Here is a 22,650-nt window from a genome sequence, read left to right on the forward strand (position 1 = left end):
GGGATGAAGAATATATCCTATAAACAATATATACCAGTATATATGCAAATTTAATATTGATAATTGAACATATAAGTCAAAATACACATAAAATTTTATCATAGTGTACATGCTTTTAATAAAATTTAGTTCAGTTTCTTATTTGAGGAAAACTGATAATGCAAGTTATATAATAGAAAGTATTTTCAGGGTAACAAATTTTTACCATGACGGTAGGATACCTGGTCCTACTTTAATTTAAATTTTAATGTAAATTTTTTTCCCCAAACATACTAAACGTTTCTGACTATGATGTGTCAGTACTCTTGGGAAGGAGGTTAACAAATGTCGACCTGACATTGAATAAGGAAAAACAAGAGACCAAACAGGGAAAGTCTTCCAGGTATAATTCCAGAACTGAAATGTTGATTGTGTGCCAGTTTCAGACTCTAATCTCTACTCCTGGGGGGAGTAAGGGAAGGAGAATTCATTTCACGAAATAAATTTGGGAAATGAGGTCAAAGAATCTGATCTCTTTCATAGAGCATTCTAATTAAATCCATTCCTCAACTGTCATGGAAATTCTTTTTCAGTACTGACACAGAGTGGAGTCAAGGTGTCATACCTGGGCTGGATGGCCCCTCAGGAGAGCTTGTTTCCAAAGCACTGTCTGGAGGAATCCCATCTACTAACTGCAGGGCTGAAAGAAACAACACAATTTATAAACAAGCCTCATACAGAAAGCACATTTACAGCTTCACTGTAGCTTTTTTTTATATATAATCCAAAAAGAATTGAGCCTTGACCTTCCTAAAAGTCATTTTACTACCCAACTGTGAAATGACAAAATTCCACTTAGATTCATTCCTCTTACTATATAAGTCAATCCTGGAGTGGCAATGTTTTCTAAATAAGTTTACAAATTACAATCTGCTCATTTTCGGATAATGAAGCCATATAATTTTGTCATTTTATTTTGTGTTGCAGATTCATAGAAAGCAGGCAAGTGAGAATAATCAGGGACTATTTATAAATCCTAAATATCATTATTTAACAAAAAGACAAACATATCATTTCTGTTTGTATTAAGCAGAACATAATACAAATGATAGTGTTAATGGGAAAAGTAACATTACCAGTCACTCGGCCATTTCCATCACTTGAATGCTGGGCTGCTTTGGAGGATGGGGAAAGTGCTTTTCACTTTGTTCTCCTCAAAGATGAAGTTCCCAGATGGAGGAGCTACTGAGCTGCAGTGAGCCTGTTCTCACTATGCTTGCTTCACAGGGACTCTGTAAAAAACAAAACCACCAAACACAATCCTATATTTAGAAATTAATTGCATACCTTATGAAGACACTGATCTTTAAAACAAATCCATCATCTACCAAAATGAAGCACAATAGTAATTTATTAAGAAAATAGTTATGGAACAAAAGAAAATATGTGCAGAAGTAAGGTAAAATGTAAGGAAAAATAAAATATATCCCTCCTCAATTAACTTAGACTAGGACAGGGGACAAATATGAAAATAACAAATTGAAATGTAAAAGGCTTTTGAGAAATACAATTAAAAACTAATTTTTACAGAAGAATCAGAGAAATTATTGAATGCAAAGTAAGGGTTAAAAAGAGGAAGAATACTGGTACACTAATACCTGGCTTGGTTAATCTCTCTCTTATTAGCACCAGTGTATCAGTGGAAAATGTTTCAAGAATTTATATTTACCCAAGATAAGGTCCTTGAAGTCACAGACTACAAATGGCTACTGCTCACATTCCTGGCAGGTGAATGTCTGCAGAACCTAGGACTTTCCTGCCTCCTCAGGCAGATTGATGCCTTCTGGCCAACTGCCACACCATCTTTGCTCTTTCACTTATAACAAAACTTAGAATTGTTCATATTTTATTTCTGCAATTTCTCTTTTCCCTCTTGAATTTCCCAATTAAACTTTTACCAACCCTTGACCCATTACACTTTTCCTATCAAAATCACCAATGACCTTGACCACAAATAAATCAGTGGTCATTTCTCAGAACTCTTTTTTTTTTTGGACCTGTTAGCAGCAATAAACACACATGACCTCCCTTCTGTAGTGCTTTTTCTTACCCAGAACACCACATTTCTCACTCTCAACAGATCCATACTCTGGCTGCTCTGCTTTCTTGGTGCATTACTTTTCATCTTCTGACCAACATTGGTGTCACCAGAACTCTGGCCATATTCTTGTTAATATCTATACTCACACTTTCTTGATGATTTGTTACCTTTAAGTTTTATATACATGCTGATGATTGTAAACTCATGTGTACTCCATCTGATGACCTGTTTTGGTCTCCAGTTCAACTTAGCACATCTAAACCTGAAATGTTAGCAGTCATTCCTTTTCTTCCTTCTACCCCAAACTCTGTACTTCTCATGGTCTTTATCTTAGCAAAAAGCAAGTCATTTTTCTATTTGCTGTCATCTCCTCTCTCATCAACCATTACAAGTCTACCCTGTTGACTCCTCCCTTAAAAGACACAGAGCATCAGCTTGACTTCTACCATAGAGTCTGAATCATTGACAACACTCTAACAGGGCTCTGCTTCTACGCTACATGCCAACTGTCTTTTCTCAACATAGCAGAAAAAAAGGATCCTGTTAAAGTGTGTAAGTCACTTTAGGATGCTTTGTTCAAAACCTTCTAGTATTTTCCCAATTGGCACAGAAAATCTAAGTCCTTTTAATTGATGTCCTGGTTCCTAGATGTCTCTGACCATCTGCAAGGACAGAATAGCTCACTCCAGACACACTGGCGTTTTTGCTGCCTCTCATGGTGCCTGGAGAGTTCCTGGGATGGCTACCCTGGCTGTTCCTATACCTACAACATTCTTCCTTCTGATAGCTTAATGTTTCCCTCACTCATTTCCTTCTGGATATTTCTCACATGTCACCTTTCAATGCCTTCCTCCTTGACTCCAAAATTTTCTATCCCATTTCCAAGCTTTATTTTTTTTACTATAAGCCTTTAACAGCTTTTGGCTTATTTACTGGTTAATTATCTGCTTCCACTGGAATTGGCTGTAAGGGCAGGAACTTGTTTTTCTATTTTGCTCATTGCTGTAATTCTGGAAGAATTGTTTGGCATACAGAAGTTTCTCAATAAATATTTAACTGAGTGGAAAATGAATTCTGTATTTTCTTCTTCATGGGTAAGAAGTCTTGATAAACTTGGACTAGATGTTTGTGTAAATTTGGGTCATTCCACTCTTACAGGACCATGTAAGTACATCCAAGCAAAATAGTCCAATACATAAGAAGTTCTCTGTCTTTGTGCTTTGCTATATATCCAGAAAAAAGTGACGAATTTACTATTTCATAACTTTCTAATACTTCTGCCAGAGTAAAGAAACCTGCCCCAAAAAGAAAAAAAATGATTTAAAATCTATCATCATTGCCAACTGTGTGAGATACTAAAGACAATGATGGATCACTACAGGGACAGAAACACAAGACTACATGGCAGATTCTATACTATACAAACCCCTCATTCATAATTCCTCTTAAGGAAGGAGAGGTAAGGTGGCTGGTGATCTCATCATCCCCCAAAATATTAAACTTCTACCATAACAGTTGGTATATAGTTATAGCTAGCCCTTGCCATCATATTACGCTGTTCCTTCTTTCAGAACTCAGACCTCTAATAATCTAGCAAGAAAAGAAAACCTGCCACTCAAACTCATATTTTGATTCTGAACCACTAAAGTCAATTCTGATTAATTATTGTGATCATCCCCCAACGGGAGGTCAGACCTCTGAAATAATTCAAGAGAAGGATCCTCAGTAATAAACAGATGATATAGAAACATAGTGAGGAATTAGCAGTAAATACTGATTTGAGTAGATTATAATGCCTCTGTGGTCTGAAACTTTCACTTGATCTCTCATAGTATTAGCAAATTCAGAGAAACTCAAGGAGATGGTTAAACTAAAAGGACATTTTAAAATATTTGTCTAAAAATCTAAAGATGTTATTTCTTGAGAAACTGACTTCAGTTTAGCCTTATCCAAGCATCACTCTCACTGCAGACCTGGTTTATTAGTAACAATACAGTAAAAGCACGCCAAGTATGACATCTTTGATCTTCCTCCTTAGTTTCATGTTTCTCATGTTTTGACTGATTGCTCTCATGAGGTATATAATAAAAATACTTTTACCTTAGGCCATATTCTCAATCACTGTCACTTATGGATCTCACCTATTACATGCTTAAAGCAGTCATGATATGAACTTCACAGACAATAGTGTTTAAGAGCTAAAGACTTTCATAATACAGTAAAGCAGACAGCATAGAAATTTTAAAAATAGAGGAATTTTTATACTCACAAATTCATGTGAACATATCCACAACTCAAATACAGAATACCCACATGTTCATATATTTATCAGTCTGGAGATCCTAAAATAAGCTAGCATTTTTTGTACAGAATATGTATATTTCTATGAACAAGAAATTTGAAATTTGTCAGAATAAATAAATAGCATTTATGAAGACAATTGAGGGAATACAAAGCTATGGATACCTTGGGAAGCATATACGGTATAATCATTCTACAAAACACTGGTATAAAGGGGTGTACATTTCTAGAGTTGCAGTTTGAACCACAGACCCTCAGAACAAGGACATTAGGAGAGACATGATTCTTACTAATTGATATGAGGTAGAACTTGTGCCTGTCATAACTAGATTCCATCGTATAATTAATAGTGAAAACTTGCTAAATAAAGAGACAAAATATAAATGTAACAATTAGTATAAGATGATTCAAAAGCAGGAGTTCTGAATTAATAAGAATTGTGAGATTAGATAATCAACACAAGATTAATAATAGAAATGTAAATTTTGAGATGTAACACCAGTAATAGCATTTAAAAAATAGCTTTATATTTTCAGTCATCCTATGGGATACAGAAGAGGTTAGTTGTTTTTATAAAAACAGACTCTTAGAAAAGAGCTTCAGTCAGCTAAGGTAACAGCCAAAGAAAGTTACTAAAAGTCATATTTGAAGTTTTTCGGGGTTGACTAAAATATCACTACTCAGAAAACCTGGAGGAGTACTTGGTCTTGAAGAAAAGATGATCTGTATCTACTGAACATATCCTTCTCTTGGGTGAAAGTCTGCAGGAAAAGATGGAGTATTTACATTAGAACACTTAAGTATTTCTTGGTTAGATTGTAGCCAAGAAAGCTGGGTGTATTTAGATATATATATACTGTATATATATCCTAATACAAAAGATTGGAAAGGCTCCAAACACAGGAATACTTACAGCTAGAAAGTAGACTTCCTAAATTACCACAGTTATTAAAGTAATACACAAGTTTCCATTTAGAATATATATTCTCCTGTGTCCTTCAGGATGTGCTCCCAATAGTCTCCAAGTAACTGTACTTTTGCACTGATCAGAATTCAATCACCTAGTGTTCTGAAGGTATATCTTTTTAAACCAGAGGGAGATTCATAGAAGTTTTTTATGTTGGAAGATAGCTCACCATAATGGTGATCCCCAAAATGGACTATGGGGTCAACACTAGGGGCAGAACCAAGAAACATGTCATTTACTGTCTCTGTGACCTTCAGTCTCATCATCTATAAAAAGTAACCATATCTATGTTAAAAGGTGCTGTGATCCTTAAATAATCTCAGCATATATAAAATGGTGCCTAGTACACAGTACATGTTACATATTTATCAGCTGTTATTACATGACATGTGAATGTATTCCGTCAACAAAATAAAAACATGATAGTTATTAAGGTTAAAGTGAAAAGTATGGATATTAAAAAAGGAAGTATTTATTACTGCCTTTCTCTTTGGTGACAGTGGCATTGCAGGTCCTACTGAAATCAATCTCAGTTATGATCAACTTTAAAACCCAACAGTGTTCAATGTTCAGGAACCTGTGCTTAGTTCGCTGCATAAGCCAAATTCGCTGTTCTAAAATTCTCCACCTTTAATCCCCTCAAGTTATTTCATCATACCATGAAAAACTTTAATAAAAGTTAAATATTTAACACTAGTTTGTTAAATGTTGGAGATGAGTACATGAATATGCATTAGAGTATATATATTTGAACAATCTAACAGGTGAAGTTTACATGAAGAATTAAATAAAGAATAATTTATAAATATTTACCTTTTATAACCAGGATACATTTCCTTTGGTCAAATTTTATATATATACACATACATATACATACATATATATTTTACAGTGGTTAAAATTTAATTATTTTAAATCTAAAGGGTTTACAATATGAGAAAATGGGTTTCTATTTACCAGGAGAAACCTGATATGGTTAATCATTAGATATATTCAATTATTTAATTTAGTCAAAGCTACTAATAAGTCTGTGTGCCATTAGTGACCACTGCAAGTGTAATAGAAACACACATCACCAAACTGTGCGCTCTGTGAAAAGGGAAACACTACAGGAAAAAACAGAATCCTCTAGCAAAAAGGGCAATGTCAGGTTGAAAATCAGGCCCGATAGTTAGTGTCCCACAATTCTCATCCAAATCAAAATTCACTGGTTCAAATGAAACTAAATAAAAGTTGAAAACAGAATTAAATAATGTTCAAAAGACTGATGACTAGCTGAGAACTAGCTTTGCACTAGTTACTAGGTCACTTATTAATCATTAGGTGAATCATAAGATGTGGGTCACTGGAATCAATGCATTCTAGATAAGAGTTAAAGAACACAAAAAGAAAAAAATGAATTAAGGCATATAAACAGTAGTCTAATTTTAATAATGTTATTTAATATATCTATTAGGAGTTTTTTTTATTATCTGTTTACAATATTATTTTCACATGTGGGGAGGAGCAGGGTAAATAGAGAGAACCTAAGAAATCCTGTAAAATTATTATAAATTTTAACACCCCTCCACCCTAACCACCCCCCTCCCCCCAAAAAAAAACCACAACTTTTTTTTGCCAAAAGCACAATGCAGGTCTACCTTTGTTTTAATCATCCTCTATTACAGACTCATCCCTGGTGACCATCTTCCTCAGGATCAGAGTTTTGTGGAGGTTTTGAGGGCTTTGGGCAGCAGTTGGGTGATTTCCCCAGACTGCAAACACTTTGGAGGACCTGTGCCTCCTCAGAGGAGGGTCTCCCCATGGACCCTCTTCATGGATGGAAAATCACTTTCCCCCTAACTTGTCCTTGGCAGGAAATGAAAACTTTTCCCTCAACTCCCCATGGAATCCTCTCCCTTCACATACACAGCTCACGAACCGCTTGTGAAGGAAACACTGCATTCATCTTTTGGCTTTGTGTGTTGGAAGCAGGCTATGATTTTGAGCATTTTATTTTTTTAAAATGTTTTTATTAGTCCATTATGGTTATACATAATAGTGGGTTTATTTTGACAGAGTCATATCTTCATGGGATGCAATTTGCTCTATTTCAGTCTCCAGTACTTTCTCTTCCCTCCCCTCCTCCTTCTTCCTTTTGGCCTTCTTCTCCTCTACTGGGCTTCCTTTTATTTATTATTATTTTAATTCGTGCTTTATAGACATGCATAAAGATGGAATTCACTGTGGTCTATTCATATGTGTTCATAGCATGATTTCATTAATTTCATTACGAAGTTCCTCCCTTCTCAAGTCCTCCCTCCCTCCTTCTCAATCCCCTTCCTTCACTCCACTAATCACTGCTCTATTTTCAGGGGATCCATCTTTTCTTTTCCCCCCTCATGTTTGAACATATTCTTTTATCCAACATTTGAACCAACATTTTTTTTTTGTCCTGATGGTTATTGAACCTAGGGCCTCATGCTAGGCAAGTGCTGTGCCCCTGAGCTGGATCCCCAGCCTGAAACCAACTCTTTTCAATGGAAAATTACTATGTGAGCACGAGATTACAAAAAAATTAAAATGGTGCAATATATTAAACATGAAGTCTCTCCCTCCAGTCCCCTCCTCAGAAGCCACTGTTCATAAATTTTCTGTTTGCCTTCCAGAATTATTCTATGGAGAGCATTGAGTTCTTTAGACAATACACACTTAGTAGGGAACATGTTGTTAAGTGAATAGCAGTCTGGGGTGGAGGCTGGAAAATATTCTCCAGCAGTGGCTTTTAGACATCAGGGACCAAGTTTTACCATAGAACTCTTTGCCTGAAAAATACCTCTAATTTCCGAGATTCTGTTAGTACTTTGGTCTCCTTCGTGTCAGCTTTCCTGCCAAAGGAAGGCATTTGTCTCCCTAATGACCTGCAGGCAGGAAGGATGTTCTGTAACCTCACTTTGTTCTATTTACCTTCACTGGAGCCACAACTGATCCTTTGAAGAGAAGATGGGACAATGAGCATGAGGAGTGCTTGAGAAAGCTCTATTGAAATGTTCATTTTCTCCTGTTAGTTTGTCTGTTTTACTCCTTAAGTCCATTATTTTAAATCTGTATGCGTTGCACAGATCATTCTCAAGCACTTCCTCTGTACAAGGCTGTGTGTGCAGGTGAGGAGACAAGGTGAACTTGTGCCTGAGAACAGAGAACAGTCCTGGCAGAGGTGGTGGTGACTCACTGGGTGGAAATGGTGCAGGACAGGGCCAGGTAAACCATCCAGGGCCGGTTCTTATTGTCTTTTCTATTCTGAAGCATCTGCACAGGTCAGTTTCTGTGGAAGGTTGGACTTTGTATGTATTTCTTCTGATGATTCATATGAGGTGAAATCTATTCTGAGAGGGATATGGATTGCTTCTAAAAATGATTCAAATGATGAAGGAATTTTATACATGATCTTTTTGGGTTTTTTTCTTGAATAAATCTTAAGTTGTGATGAAATGGTGACTGAGGTGCTTTGCCAAGTCTGACATCTCTTTAAATAGATCCCCCATTTGGGTGTGCATAAGAACGGCAGCCATTCGAGGCAGTTCATTGCATGGTGTTGCTGTATTTGCATTTCTCATCAAAGCCACCTTTTCTTATTTAGCACTTTTATGTTTCAGTGAGGGTGGTATTGGAGGTAGTGATGTTGGAAGTAGTTGGCTTCTATGGTTGCAGCTAAAACTGGGAAGTAATAATTTCCTGGGTTTTCTTTTCCTATCCATGTGATAGAAAATATAAAAACATAAAGAAATATGGTTAGTATGAATACCCCAGGGAATACAATTTTACATCCAAGATACTCTAAGGGAGGAATGATTGTTAATGTCAGCTTTAAAATTCTGTAAATCAAAAATAGAAGAGAACCCTAAAGACCTTTGTCACACCATGAAGCACTGTTAATTCATGTTAGCATTTTAGCCACCCTGGTTTGCTAGGAGAGAGAATGCAGGACACATTCCCATTGCTTAGGAGATTCACTAAGAGACACGGGCAGCCCAGGGGCTTCACTGTGCACCTTTGGGCAGAGCTTGCTGTGTCTCACTGGGAGAGAAGGAAAAGAGGGGGCTCTTGACTCTTTTTCATGTGATTCCCAGGAAATTCTCCCAGAGGATATCTCCCCAACCACAAAAATCACAAGAGTTACTGGGAAATTTTGCAGTTGAACGTTAGTTTAGAACAGCAGAAAAGCAAAGAGCATGCTAACCATGTCATCTTGATATCTTTAGGGTAATTGTGAGAAACTGTTGCCCTGTGTACCTCAATCTGGGTTTGAAATATGTTCTGTGGCTGCCTTCATTCAACAATTTCAGAATCGTCTGCTTAGAAATAGGGGCTGGAGGTGTAGCTCAGTGGTAAACCACATGCTTAGCATTCACAAGGCTTTGAGTTCAATTCCAGCACCTCACCCCCCCCAAAAGTCATATTACTCTAGGCAAATCATTATTTATTCTGTCTGATTTCTTTTGATCCCTGAACTAAAATTTGAACTTGAATATTGGTTACCTATGTGCATTTTTTTTCTGCTAGGGATTGAACCCAAAACCTTATGCATGCTAAGCACATACTCTATCACTGAGCTATATCTCCATCCTGGCTATGTGCATTTTTATTAAATTAAAATGATAATATCAGAAGTGGGGAAAATTTTGTTGCAGCAATTATTTGTAGTATCATGCATATAAAAGCTCATCAACTTAAAAAAAGAGCAAACTGTGCTATGTTCATACAGTGTGATAAACTAATTTTGTGTGAAAAAAGTTTAAAAGCTTGGTAGGTACTTCTGTATTAGTTATTTATTGGTAATAAACCCCAAACATGTTAGCTTAAAAAAATACACACTTATTATCTTGTAGGTTCTGTTAATCAGGGATCCTGGAAGGATTTAGTAGCTCATTCTGGCTCAGAATCTTTGATGAAGCTGCCTTCAAACTCACTTCTTGACTATTGGTGCCTCTCTGTAGATCTTTTTCCACAGAGCTGCCTCATGACATAGCATGGCCAGCTGACTTCCTCCAAAAAGATGAATCCTAGAAAGAATAAGAGAGATCACCCAAGATAGAAGTCATAATCATTTTATGACCTAACCTTCTAAGTGGCATCACATTACATATTCTGTTCACTTAATGAGAGAAAATTCCCCAAGGCTATGAAGAACAGAAGGTTGGGATCATCAGGGAACAAAGTGGAGGCTGTTACAACTGATTACTATTTTTAATGTATTAAAATAAATGATAAAATAGTATAAAATATAAAAAAAATTGTAGTAACATCAATAATAATATTATTAAAAGAAACATATGAAATTTGGGTGAGGATTGGCCCTTGGAATAGAAGGTGGTAGCAGGATTGGGAAAGGGTCAAGAGTACCTGTAATGTTTCATTTCTCTTTAAAAGAGTGAATATGGGGCTGAGGATTTGGCTCAAGCGGTAGCTCGCTCGCCTGGCATGCGTGCGGCCCAGGTTCGATCCTCAGCACCACATACAAACAAAGATGTTGTGTCCGCCGAAAACTAATATATATATATATTAAAAATTCTCTCTCTCTTTTTTTTAAAAAAGAGTGAATATGAAAAATGTTATAATTCAATAAATTTGGGAGACAGTGAATAAATGTACATTAACATTTTTGTATTTTTGATAGGTCTACAATATTTCACAATACTAAGGAATGAGCAAAATACAAATAATTAAAACCTCTTCATCTATTTTCTGTGAGCTCACTGGGATGGGCTTCAGATATTTGGCAGAGATATGAGAGATAAAGGTGAGGGAATCTCTGACTCTCTGGTTATCTGTTTTGCTTCGGTTTCACTTTATTGGAGGTTCTGGTGTTACTAAAGGACCACTATTTAGCCAACCAGTAACATTTTAGTATGTAATAGACAGTCTTACATTGAGTGACAGGGAAGCTGACTCACCCTCATACTCTAACCCTACTCTCCCCTAATTTAGGGATATGGATCCTGGCAGGAGAAGGCATAGTTAAGTTTTCATGAATGGAAATTTGTTTCTGCACTTTATTTTTAAAGATTTGTAGAAACAACAACTCCATCTCTAGTATTTAGTAGGTTACTGAAACAAATTTTCAATGAAATGAACTGGTGACATGGTCTTGAAACTTTTCTGTTTATAATACTTTTTTTTAATAACACTTTGCTTATATAATACTTTTGCTTTTGCTTATATAATTCTGGTCGCATAGTGTTTTGTAATGAACTTTAAATGAACATTTAGATGATATTGTCATCTTATTGTAATTCATTGTTTTTCATTAAATATACTTGAATAATTTTTAATAACACCTTTTTTTGTATTAAGGTAAAAATACGCAACATAACATTTTCCATCTTAAACATTGTAGATACATGGAATGAGGTACATTTGCATTCCTATGCAACTATCACCTCCTTTCAACTCCAGAAGTTTTCATCTTACAAAACTGAAACTTTGAACTTATTAAACAATAACTCCTGATTCTCCCTGCAGCCCTGGCACCACCTTTGTACTTTCTGCCTCAATACATTTGACTATTTTAGGTACCTCTTATCAGTGGAATCATATGGTATTTTATTTGGGGGGAGCTGGCTCTTTTCATTTAGTATAATATCCTCAAGTTTCATCTATATTGTAGCATCTGTCAGAATAATATTTCATTAGATGTTTCTATGTCACATTTTGCTTTTTCATTCATCCTTTGACATTTAAGCTGCTTCTTAGGTTTAGCTATTGTGAACAATGGTGCTATGAACACAGGTATACAAGTATCTCATCAATACCCTGCCTTCAAATGGGGGGTTATATACCAACTAATAGAATTACTAGATCATATGGTGATTTTATTTTTAATTTTTTGAGAAACTGCCATCCTGTTTTCCAGAGTGACTGCATCAATGTATGATCCCATCAACAATACCTCAGAGCTCTCATTTTCTGCATCTTCACCAACACTTATTTCCTGATTTTTTTTTAAATTAGGGCCATCCTAATGGGTATGAAGTGGATCTCATGTGGCTTTGATTTGCATTTATGTAATAATTCATTATAGTATTTTTTCATGAGTTTATTGATTATTTTCTTTAGAGAAATGTCTATGCAAGTCTTTTGTTCATTTTAAAATCAAGTTGTTTGTTTTTGTTATTGAGTTTTAGGAGTTCTTTATGTATCCTAGACATGATTTGTAAATATTTTCTTCTCTTCTGTGGGTTGCTTTCCTTTCTTTAATTGCCTGTGTCCTTGGTGTCAGACCCAAGACATTATTCCAAATCCAATGCAAGGCATTTGACTTCTAATTACTGTTGCCACTTCTCTGTTTGTCAGGTGGAACACATCTCCTATTTGTCCACTGAATCCATAAAACATGTATGTAATTGCAGCTTGTGATTACTCTACATTTTCCTTTTTCATTTAACATCTCATTGTTGTCACATTATATTCATCTGATCTTTTTTTTTATTTTAATATTTATTTATTTTTTAGTTATCGGCAGACACATCTTTGTTGGTACGTGGTGCTGAGGTTCGAACCCAGGCCCCACACATGCCAGACGAGCACGCTACCACTTGAGCCACATCCCCAGCCCCATTCATCTGAACTTATTAAAAGATTTTTGTTATGAAGCATTTTCCTAGTTTTTTTATTATTGTAACTGGTAATGTTTTTCTAAATTCCTTTTTAGCAGTTTTCCTGCATTTTAATTGGTGTTTTTCCTTTATGATTGCTGATTCATGGATTTGATGGAATGCACATGCAGATTGCATCTCTGTGAACAGGTATTTTAAATATGCCAGGATTGTTCCTAGAAGATTTCCTAAGTAAAAACTGATTCCAGTCAACTTACTTAAATTCATTCTGAATTACCTCAGACTCTGTCTTTAACACATTCAATATTTATGCAATGCATCCCCAGGAGTGTTTCAAGTATATTGTTTGAGGATGAGATGAAACATCCAAAAATAATTAACACTGTGGACAAAGATAACAAAAGGACAAAACTGAAATAGAAGATGCAGATGTACAATTGTTTGCAGCATGAAAAAGTAACAATCAATTGAGAGTGATTTTTTTTTCTGGACAGGATTGTTGCAAACAGCAGCAGGTTTGATGTTTATGAGTTGCAGCATTTTATAAGATGGACAGAAACCAGGATCATCACTGTGGTGTATTACATGATCTGGGTACAGTTATGTTTCTGTAATTGATTAGAATTGTCCATGGAGAATGTTCTTTCCAGCAATCTAAGGATTTCTTCAATGTTTCAGTTTCTCCAAAGGCCACTTGTAGGGTAATGTGTTTCTAGAGGAATGAATTTTCTAAAGGATCAGAAAATAAGATTGAGGTTTTACAAAGATGTCTATATTATTCTCATTGCCTCTGCTAACAGAAGCACTATATTAGAAGCCAGAGGCCTAATTTGTTCCTCCCTATTTTTTTTGTTAGAATTAAGTTTCAGAAGTTGGATAAAATCATGTAAAAATTGTTGCTTCTGAAAGTAAAAGATCAAACATTTGCTTTTAGATGGAAAGGGTTTAGATTTTTAGTGAATATAGTTAAATTGATTTTCATGCTTATGTAAGCATGGGAGGAACACCACTCCAAGAAAGATTGGGCAGAGTGGTATGACTTGCAATATTAAGCAGAGTACACAAATGCTTTTAAGGACACTACAGAACTTGCTTAACCATTTTATTTCACTCTAGGTGTAACAAACCTTATGATCCATACACTCAATGAGAGTGTGAGGTACCCCATATTCCTGCTCTCAAAAGTTCTTCTACTCCAGAGAGATCCCTGTTTCTGCTGATTTGGACATCAGAAATGGCCCTTAGTAGTCTGCAAAGTGGTGAAGTTTGTCTCCAGAACACAGATGAGTAGAAATGAGGCAGTCAGACCTCTCTGGTCTTTCTAGGGGCTGTTTACTATCCCATCAAAACATGGTCTCAGGAAATACCCACAGAAAAGCTCCAATGAAGTAACTCACGTTTCCATATGTGTACTGAGCTACACTGAAAATATAAATTCATTTGCATTTCAGAAGTGGAATACCTATTCCTGAGAAATGGAACACAAATACAAAAATTTATTGTTTTTGGTAAAAGTGGAGATGGTAAAGTGTGTTCTTAGTCTACTACCTTACTAACACATAAAATCAACCCTGAGAATGACATTATTCTTAGTTTTACTTAGACTTCCATTCACATTTTGTTTGCTATTTTTAATTATTTATAATTCTCTAAGCATTTTCACATAAATGATTCATTTAATGAAATTGATCCAACACTTGCTGTGTGAGAGGAAGCCTAAGCAAGAGTTACCTCTGTTTTTATGGGTGAGGACATGGGAACAGAGGGGAGTCAATAGGATATATTACTCTCAATCTTTCAAAATGTGGTTGGATCACCAAATACAACAGGGGGTGAAGTAGCAACACAGAAGCTCATTAAAAAAAAACATGTCCAATCTCAAGGAATTTTAGGGATTCTTTTTGTTGGTTTCTGAATTACAGAAAAGTAATGGAATTTCTTACAGTGGTCTATGTTATGCTTTGAATATACCTTGCTGCTCTGTCACTGCAATTTATTTTTAAAATGGACATGTTTCTTTCTCTCCCTCTTTCCCTGCTCTTCCCTAATCTCTCTGTCCCTAATCTCAGGGGAAACAGGATTACCTTTCTTCCCCATCCTAGGGAGATGTCCTTGAGCATACATCCACCATAGGAATGACTTTGGGGATGGTACCTGATCTAAGAAATGACTATCTCCTAAGTAAATTACAACTCCAACAGAAAACAGGTGGAATGTAGCCTTTGATTCACCTCTTAAAAAGTCTCCTGCTCCTTGATGTGCAGAATCACAGCCTCTGGGACAGGGCTGTGCTTCTTCTTTGCTAGCAAAGCAATAAACCTTTTTCTTTTTTTCTCAAAATGATCTCCTTATTATTGGATTGGCATCAGAGACAAGGACTGAACTTTTGGTAACAAATTCTTTATAAACTTTTTTGAGTTGTGAGTAACCCTTTGGTGTCTTGCATAATCTTTTAATACAGTGGTGTTATTGTGTAAGGAATTGATAATAAAACATTTCTGTACTTGCCTAAAAAAACAAAAACAAAAACAAAAAAAAAAAAACAACCAATCAATCACACAAACAAGAACTGCTTCTGTTGGCATAGCAAATATAGCTTTTCTTCATAAGCTGTTCCTATTCCTTCTAGATCCCTGGTGAAATCATGTTGTGAAAGACAGTAAAGCATATTTTTGAAACTACTAATGAGCTCAAGTAACACAGATAAAGATGCACACTCTTGGTAAATAGCCCATAATCAGGCAATTTTTGTATTGTAATTAGAAGAATTTATTTGAAGATAAAATTGAAGTTATCAGCATTCTTTGTTAGAATTTTAAACATTTTCATGTGATATTGATTTCAGATATTTAAAGAAATATTCAATGACTTGTTTCCAGTGTGTCCTGGAGTTTGGTAGAGAGAAACAGTTATGTTGAGGAAGATAATGTTTGATTAATGAAGATTTCCATTGATAGTTTGCCTATTCATTATTTTTTAACCATAGTGTGAAGTTTGATTTTTTTCTCATTTTAATCCAAAATTTATCTTCTATAATTTTATTTTATTAATTTAAAAATGTATCTTGTTTTTCATGGACATAAAATGATTGTACATATTGATAGAGTACAATGAGGGTCTTGATGCATGTGTCCATTATGCAACAAATTGCATCAGGGTACTTAGCATATCCATCACTTCATATGTTTGTTCATGGTGAGAATATTAAAAACTTTCCTTCTAGTTATTTTGAAGTAGTCAATAAATATTGCTGTTTTGAAATGTTTGATTAATATTGCTAGCCATATCACTACTGTGCAATAGAACACCTGAACTTATTCCACCATTTTAACTGTACTGTCTCCTGAATAAATGGTGCTGGGAAAACTGCAGAAGAATGAAGTTAGACCTCATTGCTCACCAAATACAAAAATCAACCCAAAATTGCTTAAAAGCTTAAATATAAGACATGTAATAATAAAACTATTAGAGACTCATTTTTTTTGCCAGTTCACTCTGTTTAGTTTTTTTTTTTTTAAATTAACCCATATATACAATTTTATCCAAGGCAGTTATAAACCTAGAACTTACATATCCAAAGAAATTGTGTCCTTTTAGGTTGCTACTTTTGGAGAATATGTGCCAATCCTGACATGTTGTCATGAAGAACACTCTTAGGACTTCTCTTTTTTGATTGTCTTTCATGTCAATTCACAAGTCATGAGAAAAGTAGTTTCACTTTTGGGAGTCAGCATTACTCTGTGTTATCAGCCTTCTCCTTCTCAGAAATTATTTGGTTATTTCCGAAGTTTCATTCATCCCACAAAGGAGTAACATTTGACACCTTTAAGGGCATTTTGAAAAATGGGTCATTGGCTTTGGTGAGTTCCAGAATTGGCTGTAGCAATCTAAAAAAATAGGCTTTCAGGACAACCAAAAATCAATTATCATTCTCAGAATTTTTGAGAACCTGGAAAGAAATAATATTAAAAAAACTTCTTAAGCTCAAAATATTTATTTCTTGTGTTGTCTAGATTTAAAATTTTTATCTTTAAAAATTATTTATTTATTTATTTTAGTTGTAGATGGACACAGTATCTTAATTTTTATTTGTTTATTTTTATGTTGTGCTAAGGATCAAACCCAGGGCCCCCTACATGAGAAGCAAGTGCTCTACCACTGAGTTACAACCCCAGTCCCTAAAATTTTTAGTTTTGAAAGCAGGAAAAAAAGCTTATCGAATGCATGTCTTTGAAACCAATTTCTATATTCAGTTAACACTCATTTGAAAGCTAAAAACTTAATTCAAGTTCATTTTTCTTTTTGAAAAGGTGGTTTCTGACATATTTTTTGCCTACTCACTTTGGATTATTTCTGAAAGGCAGAAGGCCCAAATTATTACCAATCCTTATTCTTTAGATATATGAAGCTTACGCTTAGGAGGCAAACTAAAATGGTCTTATTCATTTGAAATTTTAGAATACTTGTAATATCCAAGATCTATTGCTATATATAAAAAAATTTCACTCTCCTTTGCCTTAAATCACCATCATTGTTATCATCAAAATACCAATTAAGTAAATTTTTCCTTGACAGAAGATATAAGAAGATCTGGTTAGTACTTAGTTTTTGTTGAGCCTCTAAGAATAGCTGTGATAAAGTGGAGGTGTGTGGGTATTTTATTATTCATCTGAGTGCCGAAGAACATTTAGTGATTCATGAAATATTTATTGAGCTATTGTTAAGGTGAGATTGCAATAAATCACCAAGTCGATCTTAAAGCAGGAGACAAAAACCTTATTCATCAGCCATTGGTTCAGATCCACCAGCTGGCGTGCCAAGGGGTAGGCTGCAAGTCTATACCTTTTAACTCCCTCCTGGGATTTGGGTACACTTTTTGTAGTCCAAAACCGTACTAATCATAAGTAGCTGTTGCTATGATTCAAAACAAATTTCATGAGATCTAAAATCATAAGTAGAAGGGGGAGTGGGTCAAAATGTCCCTAGTTGAGTACAAGTTGAATGGTTACTCACATTTAGACAATCAGTCTTGGAGAGGGTACATTGTCCAAGAAAAATGAGAACCAAAGAGAGAACAATTTTACATTGTATAAGAATTGCCATTTTGTGTTGCCAAATATGCTTTGCTAAGCAACTATTGATGGGTACAGAAGTGGGGCTTTCCCATGGTAGAAGCAGTTTTTACATGACAGGGAGTCTCAGGGGAAGATGGGGTCTGTTTGGTCTTTGCCCGTATAGCGTGGTCTAGAACACTACCACAAGCCAGGACATGCTGTCAGTCCTGGTTTTACAGTAAAGGACAAAAGTGACAAAAATTTCTGCCTTCCTGAATCTTAGTCAGAAGAGACTCCTGCTTCAGTAATAAACCAAAGGATATTTTTATAGTGGTGATAGAAATGATGGAGAAAAACCAAACAGGACAGGAGAATGGGTATGACTGATGGGCTTGGCACTTAAACTAAGATGGTCAGACATGCCTAACAAGGCAGGGAAAAACTTTCCGACTGAGGGAGTGAAAGGGCAGAGGGTTTTCAACCAGCAGCAATGTGACCCATGGTTTGATGTGAACTGAGCAGGAGGGAGAGTAAGGAGATAAATGAGAAGGAGGTGAAGGGAGGAGACAGCAGACCAGGCAGGGCCTTGGAAGGCACTGTAAGGATCTGAGTTTTATTTCTGCATCCTGGTCTAGCTTCTGTTGTCCATGCCCATCCTGCAAAGATGTCCACTACCTCAGCCCAAGAAGAACCAGAAGCTTCTCCATTCAGGCCCAGGAGAGTGCCTGGCCCCTCAGGGGAGAGGATGAGGAACTAGAAGCCACCTTGAATAGACTCTCCACTGCAGAGCCTGAGGAAGGTGACCTTGAAGACCCAGACAAATCATGTCCAGCATATTTCTGCATGGATGGAGTTCTGCACCTGCCACCTTCCACAGGTCCCTCAGGTCCTCCCTACGGTTACTATTCCACCTAATTGTTGTCCCCACCTGTCATTTGAGTCACCTGGAAGTGTCTGAGTCTCCAGTCCAGGAGTGGAATGGGTGTTCCTGGGTACATTTCCTTCCCTTAATGCTGACCCCGCCCGTAGCCAATTTTATCACTCTTTCCTAATTTACGGGGATCTTCGTTCGCAGCCCAGTGCAGCAGCTGCCTGCATCTCCAGGAATGAGGGACCTCTGCTTTCCCCAAGGATTTTCCCACAGTCCTCTGTTGACAGCCACACCTACATCAGATCCCATCCCCCACCTCCATCTTTTAGATACCATATCCAATATAATTTCATCATTTTGAAATAATTTGGAGCTTTGATTTAATTTAGGTATTTTCCCTCTTATTTCCTTTTAGTCTTTGCTTTGTTACTTGTTTGAGGTTATTTTTCTGTTTGCTTTTCCATAAATTTTCTACTTTTGCTTCAGTGGAAAAAAAAAAGAAAAAGAAAAAGAAAATGCAGACCAGCTAGACACTCTAGGTTGGGCTATTTCAGAGTCTTGCTAATACTGTTTTAACTGGAATCCTCTTTCATCCTGCCCTCCCAGTTCTAATCATCAGCATTAAATGATTAAATGTGTAGATCACTTTGAGTTATATGGACATTTTAACAATATTAATTTTTCCAATCCATGAAGATAAAATGTATTTCCATTTATTTGTGTTCTTTTCAATTTAGTTCTCTTTTTTTTTCCTTTGAGTTCCTTATATATTCTGATATTAAGATCTTGTTGGGTGAAGAATTTGCAAATATTTTCTCCCATTCTTTGGGTTTTTTCTTCATTCTTATTTATAATCTTTTGCTGAAAATGGTCTTTTTAGTTTTATAGTATCAGATCTTACATATGTATGCCTTTAATCCATCTCAAGTTAATTTTTGAGTGTGGTGTGAGAGAGGAATCTAATCTCATACATCTATGTGTGGACATCTAGATTTCTTGACAGCATTTACTGAAGAGGGTAATTGCCCAAAAGCATGATCTTGGTGTCTTTGCCAACAATTTGATTTTAAGTGCATGAATTTATTTCTCGGTTTGAAAAATCCCGTTTTATTTGTCTTTGTCTATATTTGTGCTAGCACCACAGATAGTTTGGGTCACTATAGTTTTATAATATATTTTGAAGTTGTATTGTGTGTCCAACTATACCTAAAAAATATATTTTTTTTAAATTAAAAACAAAAGACTAGTACTAATGTAATGACAGAATCTGGAGTCTTTATCTTGGACCAACTTTTACAAAAACAAGGATATTGTAATGTGTCTTTAAGACAATGACTTTATGGCATAAAACATATTAATAATGACATGTTCCTATTGAGATTTCACTCTGTATTCCAAGGGGAGATGCTTCAGTTATAGCATTTTAAAACAGAGCCAGAGAGTAATATAGTTCCATTTGAGTTAGGAATAAAATCTACAATTTTTTTGAACATGATTAAATCTAATTTTAAAGTAGATTTTGAAGGTTAAAAAAAAGAAATCTACCTTTGCTCCATGATTTTATCTTAATTATTATGATTTTTATAACTATTTCTATGATTAGTTTATGATTATTATTTTTTGGAAGCTGGAATTTAGTAAGTCATCTAGAAATGCTCATATTGAAGCTCTTAAATGCTAGAGGCCTATCAGTTCATGTTCGTATTGGCTGATATTTAGTATTAGAAATGAAATGAAGTGAGACCTGTACTGAAAGGACATTGTAACAATACACATGACTATTCTATGAAAACAGAGGGGCTTACTCATCCCAGAGGGTTACTCTAGATATTAAAAACCCTAAATCCACTAGGATAAAAAGAAAAAAATGGACAAATTCTTTCTTATTTCAATTAATATGGTGCTAAAAACCAATCAGCTCACACTATGTGTACTAATATTCTTAGAGGACTAAATAATTAATTTTGGTGTCAGAGGATACAGAAAAGAGCATAGTAATTTAAAATAAAACTACTGTACATTTTTGGTCTGTATGAAATTGACAAAGCTCTCTCATATGCATTATAATGAAGTAAGCAGCTAGATGTGGCAACTGAGTCTCAGAAAAGCTTAGCATCTTATTCAAATTCAATAGAGCTAAGAAGGAAAGCTTCAATTTCATCTGCATCTGGCCTGATGTGGTTCCTATACCAAAGTGCCTCTAGTGCGGTACTTCTCAAACTTTAATGTCCTTAACAATCATGTGTACATGGGGGGACTGGGGACGGTAGAGCATTACCTAGTATGTGTGAGGCCACTGGATTCAATCCTAGATACAAAAAAAAAAACAAAAAAAAAAAAACAAAAAAAGATCAAGTGGGGCACCCAAAAGAGCTTCAGTTTTGCGATTCACTCATACCCTGAGATTCTGATTCAGTCATTCAGTAGTGGGGCCAAGAATCTATACTATAAAGGCACTCCAGGAAATTCTGCTAGACTGAGTGTGTAAACCACACTTTGAGAATAGTACTCCAGGCAATATATGATTATGTAAGGTGGATACTCTGGGGTTGAAAAATGGCACATGAGAACTGACTGACTACTGTCAAAGACTGACTCTTGCTGGTTAAGGCCAGTTGAGAAAGCAGGATTCATGAATGACACGGACACATTAGTAATAGAAAAGATATGTGTGGTGGCACATGCTGGTTGTTGGTGCCAAATATTTGAGAATGGAGACCAAATACTATACCTTGTGGAACCCAAAGTGGACTTTCTGCAAGCTGACTTGGAGCACATACTCCTGATCAGCGTGCAATCTGATCCATTTGTTGTCATCTCGTTTGTCTGCAGTCAGAGTTGAGACAGAGAGTTCATTGTGTCCTTCAGCTAAGTCATTCCATGAGCCTTTAACACTTATGCCAACATCTATCACTGGCAAATGAGATAAAAAATTCCATGCCTAAAAAGAAAAAAGGAAAAACAACAAAAAATGTCACATGGAGTAATCAACTAAGAAATAGTGTAATTTTAGAAAAAATCAAACTTTTAATTTTGAGATTAATTCTGAATTAAAAGCAATTGAAAGAAATAATGGACATCTTTTGCGTCGTTTACCCAGTATCATGCAATGGTGGCATTTTTCAATACCAGGATACTGACATTGACACAATCCACTGATTATTCAGGTTTCCCTAGTTTTTCCTGTACTTGTACATAGGTGAATATATGTAGAACAGTGTTTTTTAAAATCTTCTTTAAGTTTTTTTTTATAAACCAAAAAGTTATTATCTAAACTTTTAACTTATTATAAATGCCTCTTCATATTGAGTGGTTATTGACTAAAAAAAAAAGAGGGACTAAAAGTTTTTATTGTATTTTTTTTAAAGAGAAGCATCTATTTTAACATTTATGTGACTTTTAAGGTAGAAAACATTACTTAGCGATATAAAGGAAATCTGAAAATAAATCTGTGATGCAATTGTTGATGTCAGTATAATCCATTGACACTTGTCATATAACACAGGGAATCCTGTAAGACTAGGGTTCCTTGTAGAAACAAATAGGTTTTTTTTGGCATTATCATGCTGAAAGTACCAGTTAAAATCACACATATTAATTAAAAGAGTAGAAATATTTTACCAACTTTATTCTTGCCTTTTAAATTAAAAGATATTTGTGAGTAATCAGTATTCCAATAGTACTTAACAATGCTGAATGAACAAATGAAAGAGTGAATCTTATATCCACGGAAAGTATATAACACAATAAACTTTAGGACTAGGTAACTGTAACCTTTTTTT

The 22,650-nt window shown here is 35.4% G+C and overlaps 1 protein-coding gene across 2 annotated transcripts in view; it reads right to left on the reverse strand.

Annotated features, from left to right (window-relative positions):
- Positions 1-8,988: 8,988 nt before the first annotated feature.
- Positions 8,989-22,650, reverse strand: part of LOC143388859 (uncharacterized) — a 40,321-nt gene continuing 26,659 nt past the window's right edge. The window contains exons 5-7 of one of the 2 annotated variants that reach the window (XR_013090080.1): positions 21,600-21,809; positions 10,203-10,390; positions 8,989-9,077 (exon numbers count right to left, since the gene is read on the reverse strand). Coding sequence is in view for 1 of the 2 variants with exons in the window: in XM_076842331.1 (XP_076698446.1) it covers positions 16,863-16,892; positions 21,600-21,809 (240 nt within the window). In the remaining variant the exon portion in view is untranslated. Of the gene's footprint in view, positions 9,078-10,202; positions 10,391-16,518; positions 16,893-21,599; positions 21,810-22,650 lie in introns of those variants that run through there. The other variant, XM_076842331.1, reaches the window with a different exon arrangement.

The sequence above is a fragment of the Callospermophilus lateralis genome, unplaced genomic scaffold (assembly GCF_048772815.1).
Source record: "Callospermophilus lateralis isolate mCalLat2 unplaced genomic scaffold, mCalLat2.hap1 Scaffold_45, whole genome shotgun sequence".
Taxonomy (NCBI): domain Eukaryota; kingdom Metazoa; phylum Chordata; class Mammalia; order Rodentia; family Sciuridae; genus Callospermophilus; species Callospermophilus lateralis.